The 7,875-nt window shown below is 36.4% G+C and overlaps 1 protein-coding gene across 1 annotated transcript in view; it reads right to left on the bottom strand.

The window, feature by feature from the left end:
* LOC111384020 (lysM domain-containing GPI-anchored protein 2-like) overlaps nt 1–7,875 on the bottom strand; it is a 26,281-nt gene that overhangs the window by 9,792 nt on the left and 8,614 nt on the right. Inside the window, exon 3 of the mRNA XM_023008231.1 lies at nt 7,718–7,871. Within this exon, the coding sequence (XP_022863999.1) occupies nt 7,718–7,871 (154 nt within the window). The remainder of the gene's footprint in view (nt 1–7,717; nt 7,872–7,875) is intronic.

The raw sequence follows: 7,875 nt of genomic DNA, 5'->3' as shown, positions 1-7,875 counted from the left end.
CATTGGCAGTAAATGGGTATATTTCGTCAAATTTCATTCTGATAGTTCTCTTGAGCGTTATAAGGCTCCATTAGTTGCTTTGGGTAACCGTCAGGAGTATGGAACAGATTATGATGAGACATTTGCTCCTGTGGCAAAAATGACCACAATTTGTCTCTTAATATCGATTGCCGCTTCCCAATCATGGTATTTACATCAAATGGATGCGAAGAACGCATTCCTATATGGAGACCTCAAGGAGGACATTTATATAAAACTTCCATCTGGTATGCCTCTTTCCTAGGTTGATTTTGTATGTAAGCTAAAACGCTTTTTGTATGGTCTTAAACAGCCTCCTTGGACTTGGTTTGATAAGTTTTGTCGCACTCTTTTGGATTTTTCCTTTACTCAGAGTCAGTATGACGCATCTCTATTTTTTTACAAGAGTACTGCTGGCATTGTCTTTCTATTAGTATACGAGGATGATATTATTATCTATGAATCTGACCACAATCTTATTCAGAAGCTTCAGCAACATCTTCACTCTATTTTTCATATGAAAGACCTTGGTCAACTTACTTTCTTAGCTTAGAGATACATACTTCATCACATGGTATCTTCTTGAATCGACATAAGTATATTCAAGACTTGATTAGGTTGGCTAATCTATCTGACCTCCTCAGTTGATATGCCGTTGGAGCTTAATGTTAAATATCGAAGAGATGAAGGAGATATTCTTCCAAATCGAAGTCTTTATCGAAAGTTGGTCGGTAGTCTCATCTATCTCACTATCATACGTCCGGATATTTCCTTTGCAATTCATACTGTAAGCAAGTTTATGGACACCCTTCATCATCTTCATTTGGTAGCTGTCTATTGCATTATTCGCTATCCTATTGGAACTCCTCATCGTGGTCTCTTCTTCCCTGTGGGTCGTCTCTTGAGCTCACATCTTATAGTGATGCCGACTGGACTAGTTGTCGTGATTCTCATCGATCTACTATTGGGTGGTGTATTTTTGTTGATAATGCTCTCATTTCTTAAAATGTAAGAAACAGGATTGCGCTTCTAAGTCCTCCATTGAAGCTGAATACCGATCTATGTTTGCTGCTTGTTCTGAGGTTGTGTAGTCTTCTTGCAGAACTTGGTATCTCTCAGTCACAACCTATGCCTCTTCATGGTGACAATACTAGTGCTACTTAGATTGTGGCCAATCCTATGTACCATGAACGTACAAAGCATATCGAAGTAGATTTTCATTATATTCGCGCGCTATGATTACAAGGTCATCGTTCTTTCCCATGTTTCCACTTCTCAACAAGTCGTAGATATCTTTGCCAAATCTCTAACTCACAATCATCATAATTATCTCATAGTAAATTGATGCTTGTGGACTCACCATCATCAATTTGAGTATTATTAGATGTTTATTATTTACTTATATCAAATTAGCTAGTTTTCTTGTATCTTTAACTAGTTTCCTTGTATATTTTGTATCCAAAAATAAATTGTAATTTTCTATAAAAGCAAAAGAATATAGATGAGAAAGTCATTCCGCAAAATATTGTCATAACATTCCAGAATATTCCACCAAGGCAGTAAGCAGGGAAAGAAGTAAAAGAGTATAGGAAAGGGTTATCAAGGAAGATAGCACAGATCATTAAAAAAGGGAATGACACTGCTACTAGTTTTGGAGAAATTCTGAACAAATTTTTATTAATGTACAAGATAAGTTTATATACATAAAACTTTTGGTAATCTATCTACAGAAGGTAGCAACGTAAATCTACAATTTATACAGCCAAATCGAAGGAAAACTAATCCTAGAATTATGCTTAATTAAAGGAAAACTGATCACAGAATCATGCTTGCACAAATCTTGCTAATTTGATTGATTATGAGAAGGATCCGTGCTATCTTTCTTGATATGCCCTCGCAAGAATGGGCTACCATCGGTTATTTCGATCTTGTTTTTGAGTAGATCTGTTCGTTGACGCGAGAGAGGCTTTGTTAACAAGTCTCCCAACTGATCACTTGTATGGAAATGGTGAACTTGAAGGATCTTTTTCTGAACCAAATCTCTGACAAAATGAAGATGAATTTGAATATACTTCATCCTTGAATGCTGAACTAGATTGAAGCTTAAATGTGTGGCACCTAAATTATCTTAAAGTAGTAGAGGAGACTTTGATAGAGTAAACTTCATTTCTTGGAAGAGTGAAAGAATCCACATTAATTCAGATGCTGCAGTGCTAGCGCTCTATATTCAGCTTCCGTGGATGATCGTGTAATTGCTCTTTATTTTTTGGAACTCCTTGAGATTGGATTCGTGCCAAGTAAAATAAGATATGCTGAGGTAGAGCTTCTATTATCCAAATTGCCTGCCCAATCTGCATTGGTAAAGCATGTAAGTGCTGGACTAATGTTTTTCTGAATCGATATTCCATTAAAAATCGTGCTCTTCAAGTATTGAAGCAATTTTTTTGTGGCTATCCAGTGACTCATTGTTGGACGATGCATGAACTGAGATAACTTGTTGACAGCAAAGGAAATGTCGGGTCTAGTTAGAGAAAGATACTGCAATGCACCAATGACATGATGATACTTTGTAGAATCCACGGTTGAGGCTCCATCATCTAATTTCAAAGGAACTGAGGTTGAAAGTGTAGTTATAACATCCTTATCTCCATCCATATCTGTTTTTGCCAAAAGATCTCGGATGTACTTGTGCTGTGTTAAGAACAATCCATGAGGTGTGGGAATAACATCAATGCCAAGAAAGAAATGCAGTGGCCCCATGACCTTGATCGAGAACTTTTTTCCAAGTTGAGTAATAATGCTTTCCACAAATTGAGTCATTTCCTGTGATAACCAAGTCATCTACATACAGTATACCAGAATTGAATCAGCACTATACACCAACAAGGAAGAATCATATTTACTGTTAGAGAAACCAAACTCGACCAGTGCCTATTTAAGTGCGGAATACCAAGCACGTGGTGCTTGTTTGAGACCATATATAGCCTTTTGAAGACAACCCCAGTATCTTGAAATTTAGGCGGCTGTTTCATATAGATTTTTTCCGTAAGATCTCCATGCAAAAATGCGTTATTCACATCCAGTTGTCTTAATGACCAGCCTTGCATTACAGCAAGAGACAACACAATGCGAATGGTAATAGGCTTTACTACGGGACTAAAAGTTTCTTTGCAGTCTAGACCTGGTCTTTGATTGAAATCCTTTGCAACTAGCCATGCTTTATACCTATTAATTGATCCATCAGCCAATCTTTTGATCCTAAAGACCCATTTGCATCCAATAGTGTTGCATCCTTTTGGAGGAATTTCTAACTGCCATGTACCATGGCACATGAGAACTGTTAGTTCTGAGGACATAGCATCTCTCCAACGAGGATCAGATAGAGCTTCACTGACTGCATTTGGTTTCAGCGAGGGTTGAATCGGATGCATTGTGACTAGAAATGATTTTTTTGATTTATAGATATTATTCATTAATCAAGTCACCATATTATGGGATCGGATCATAACAAGATTAGAATTTGGTGTTATATTTGAGAGAGAGACTTCATTTGAAATTGAAGAAGATGGTTGAGAACCATGTACCTGGTGATGAATTGGTGGAGGAGAAGTCTCCATCACGGGTGCATGAGGATGATGAGTACCTAATCCGTAAGAAGTAGTATCTGGCATTAACTGAGGCATGTTTTGTGATAGAGGAAGCAGCACTGGAGGATCAATTTGAGGAGAAGAGGATGTAGTTTCGGTGGTCTCACTGATTTTAGACCTTAATTCGAAGAATGGAAATTTTCCTTCATCAAACAATACATGTCTCGAGTGATAAAGACAATAGGCTTTGGGCTCAAAGCACAAATATGCATTTTGAGTCAATGAATAGCCCACAAAGATGCAAGGCTTAGCTTTGGGTTCAAGCTTATGCTTGTTGTATGGTCAGGTCAATTGATAGCAAAGGCATCCAAATTGTTTAAGTTTGAGATAGTTGGGGGTCTGATTGAAGAGCTTCTCAAATGGTGTTTGATTTTTCAATGTTGCGGTTGGCATTCTATTTATTAGATATCCAGCTGTTTGAAAAGCATAAGGCCAATATGAGAGTGGTAGATTTGCATCTGAGAGAAGCGTGAGCCCAGTTTCAACAAGGTGGCGATGTCTTCTTTCAAAAATGCTATTTTGTTGGGGAGTATGAGGGGCGGTTGTGTAATGACCAGTGCTATGAACCAAAAGGTAGGATTTAAGAGCAATGTATTCACCTCCGTTATCCGAGTATATACTCTTAATTCGGGTGTCGAATCTATTTTCCACAAGATTTTGAAATTGAGGAAAAATGATTTGAACATTTGATTTGTGAGACATTGGAAAGAGCCAAATATATTTAGTATGATCGTCAATAAAAATGACGTAATATTTTGAACCATCGATACCAATATTATGCGAGAGACCCCAAACATCAGTATAAATTAAATGTGGTGCTTTGCTAGTTAAACTATGAGAATGAAAAGGTTGACAATTAGCTTTATTTTGAGAGCACGCATTGCATAAAGCATTATTGTCATTTTTATTGGTATGTAATGAAAAAGCACGAATTAAATGATTGACAATTTTAGAGGATAGATGACCAAGTCTTTTGTGCCACCCATCTTTGGTGGTACGTTCATGAACATAAGCAATGACATTTTTGGAAGCAGTAGCTAGCTTCTCCGGAAATGGGTGCACACCATCTTCACATGCGCCTTTGAGGAGCGTCGCCTCCGTGATCAGATCTTTCACCCAAAAATAAGATGGATAAAATTCAAGATAAACATCATTTTGCTTGGTGAAATGATGAACAGAAATCATTTTTTATTTATTTTTAATTGTGGGAACATATAATGTATCTTTAAGATGAAAAATACGATTCGATGATTTAAAAGATAAGGAACCAACATGAGATACAGGCAAACCTGATCTATCTCCAATTACCACTTCATTAGTACCATCATATTCAGAGTGTATTGAAAGATTGGACAGATCAGTTGTCGTGTTATGTGATGCTGCTGAATCTACAAGCCATTTTGATCTTTGTTTTTGGAGGATGTTGCACAGTTGGCGGTAACTTCATTGGATGCAAGTTTGGGACAACTTTTTGCTGTGTGACCTACTTGATCGCATAGTTGGCATTTGGGTTTAAATTTTCAAGCCCCTGAACTGGAAGCCCACTTCTTTTTGTTGTCATGGCCTTTGTTTGAAGAAGATAAAGAACAGTGGTGGTTGTTTTTGCTCATTCCTCCATGCCGTTGTGAGTAATTTGCTGTTGGAATTAGTTGGTACACATAGTTGTTTTCCATCCTTCGGATGTAGTTTTCATGGCCAACAAGAAGATCATGAAGTTCCTCAAATTTTAGTGAGGTTTCTTGAGCACGAATTGGAATGGCTATCTCCCAAAACTCTGGACCCCATTTAGGATGTAAAGTGTTAAATCGTCAACCGAGATAGGGTGATTGATTATTGCAAGTTCATCTGCAATTATCTTAATTGCATGGAGAAATTCAGTGACTGAACGACTACCACGAATTTACAATGCGAGGTCCTCTTTGAGTTGCATTGCACGTGTTCAAGATTTTCCTGCATAGAGACGGGTGAGTGCTATCCAAGCTTGATGAGCTATTATTTAGGATGTAAGAGGAGGTGTAATGTTAGTAGAAGTTGAAGCAAGGATAGCATAAAGAATTAGTTTATCTTGGTGAATCCAGTTGGAATTCGCTGCTTTCGAGGTTGCAGAATTTTCGACATCAATGGCAAGACATTTACGTGTGCCATTAACAAAATTGATGAGGTCGTATCCAATAAATAGTGCTTCGAATTGGGCTCTCCATCGAGGAAAGGTGGATAGAGTGAGTTTTTCGTTGATCGTAGTGGAAGCATTGATTGTGATAATTGGATTATCAGAGGACCCAAGAATCCCAGCCATTTTTAGAGGGAAAAAAAATTAAAACTTGTAAGAGACCTGCTCTGATACCATAAAAAAGGGAATGACACTCTATTGGTTTTGGAGAAATTCTAAACAAATTTATATTAATGTACAAGATAAGTTTATATACACAACTTTTGGTAATCTGTCTACAGAAGGTAGTAACGTAAATCTACAGTTTATACAGCCAAATCAAAGGAAAACTGATCCCAGAATCATGCTTGCACAAATCTTGCTAATTTGATTGATTATGAGAATGATCTGTGCTATCTTCCTTGATAAGGGTCTATAAATTGTAACGAGGGGAAAGGCCATGCATGCATGGTTTGAGTGGTTATTTTTCAGTTAAGATAGGAGGGATTCCAGGCCTCTCGAATAACCTGTGACTATCGTCTTATTATTCAGTTTTCAATAAACTATTATCTTTCAAATCCACTTTCTGCATTGAGTTTTTATTAATCTAATTCAGATCAGATCATTGCTCCTTGTTCGCAGTCACCTGTGTATTATGTATCAACAAGCCTAGGTCCTAACATATTGTAGCTCAATTGCAGCTTCATACATTTACAATAAATAAAGTATGTGAAGAATTCAGTCAATTGTCGCGGCCATATTTGCAAGATTATTAATAACATTTGTTAGAATATTATATAATTGTATATAATAAACTTGTGTTTCTATTACAAGATAGAAGACTCTATTTATATGGTTATAAATAATTCTAAAAGGAAATATTGTGTAATAATCACACAAGTAACTATTACGGAAAATAATCCTACACAATTGGAAAAATATCATAGAACCCTCCCTCAAACTCAATATAGTATAGTGACAATCAAATTGAGTTTGAAAATTAAATTGATCCAATCAAATCTTCCTCTTCCAAGAATCGAATGATATTTCAAAATTGTTTGTATGCCAATCAATCCAAACAAAGAACTCAAAGTTTGTAAGAACGAAAGGTCATCATCCCCCAATTTAACCATACTATCACCAAAACTTGAGGGAGAAACCCCACAAGTATAACGAACAAGGTCAAAACAAAAACCTCAAATGATTTTAATAATGAGATGGGCAAAGATGGACCATGTTTAATAGTAGGACTTCGAAATCCGTGGGGTAGTAACAGTACTATTATAGATAAAGAAAATGCTGATGAAACATCAACCCTGGCACACGACGAGGCTAAATAACAGATGTGATAGGAATGAATTCAACGAAAAACAATATGATAATCCTCGATTGAAGAAAACAACAAGACTAGCCAACATCTACCAATACTTGAATTAATATGAAGTCCAAATTCAGATTAAATCAAGAACAGAAAAGAGAGAGAGACTTGATTGGACATAATAAAGAAAAAGAATTTGACTAGACTTGAATATTTAATCTAAACAAGAAAACTCGACCACATGAGAGGCACGATTCCACTCTTCGGAGAACCAAAACTTACAAGTTTAACCCAAAATGAAGTTAAACCCCCTATGATACCATGTTATAATATTATAAATTGTATTTAATAAATTTGTGTTTCTTTTAAAAAGTAGAAGACTCAATTTAGTATTTTTAGGGCTATAAATAACTCTAAAAAGTAAAGATCGTGTGCACAATCAACTATTTAGAAAAATAATCTACGTAATTTAAAAAATATCTTAGAAATAATTCTTTACAATCTTTCCATATCTTTAATAATATTATTGCAGCTGTCTCATTTAATTAATTATTTATCAAAACCAGAAAAAAGACGTTGAGTTACCTCTAAGTGGAACATCAAGAATAGCATCAGCCTTGAGATCATTGGGACTGGTCAAATTGTTGAGCCTCAATAGTGTGTCCCGGGATGTGTTATACTGCTGAGCAATGCCCTCCACCGAACTACCGGCGGGCACCACATAACCATAGTGCAACACCTTC

The sequence above is a fragment of the Olea europaea genome, unplaced genomic scaffold, assembly GCF_002742605.1.
Source record: "Olea europaea var. sylvestris unplaced genomic scaffold, O_europaea_v1 scaffold2812, whole genome shotgun sequence".
NCBI lineage: Eukaryota > Viridiplantae > Streptophyta > Magnoliopsida > Lamiales > Oleaceae > Olea > Olea europaea.
The sequence above is the reverse complement of the archived record's forward strand: the minus strand, read 5'-3'. Positions and strand labels throughout refer to the sequence as shown.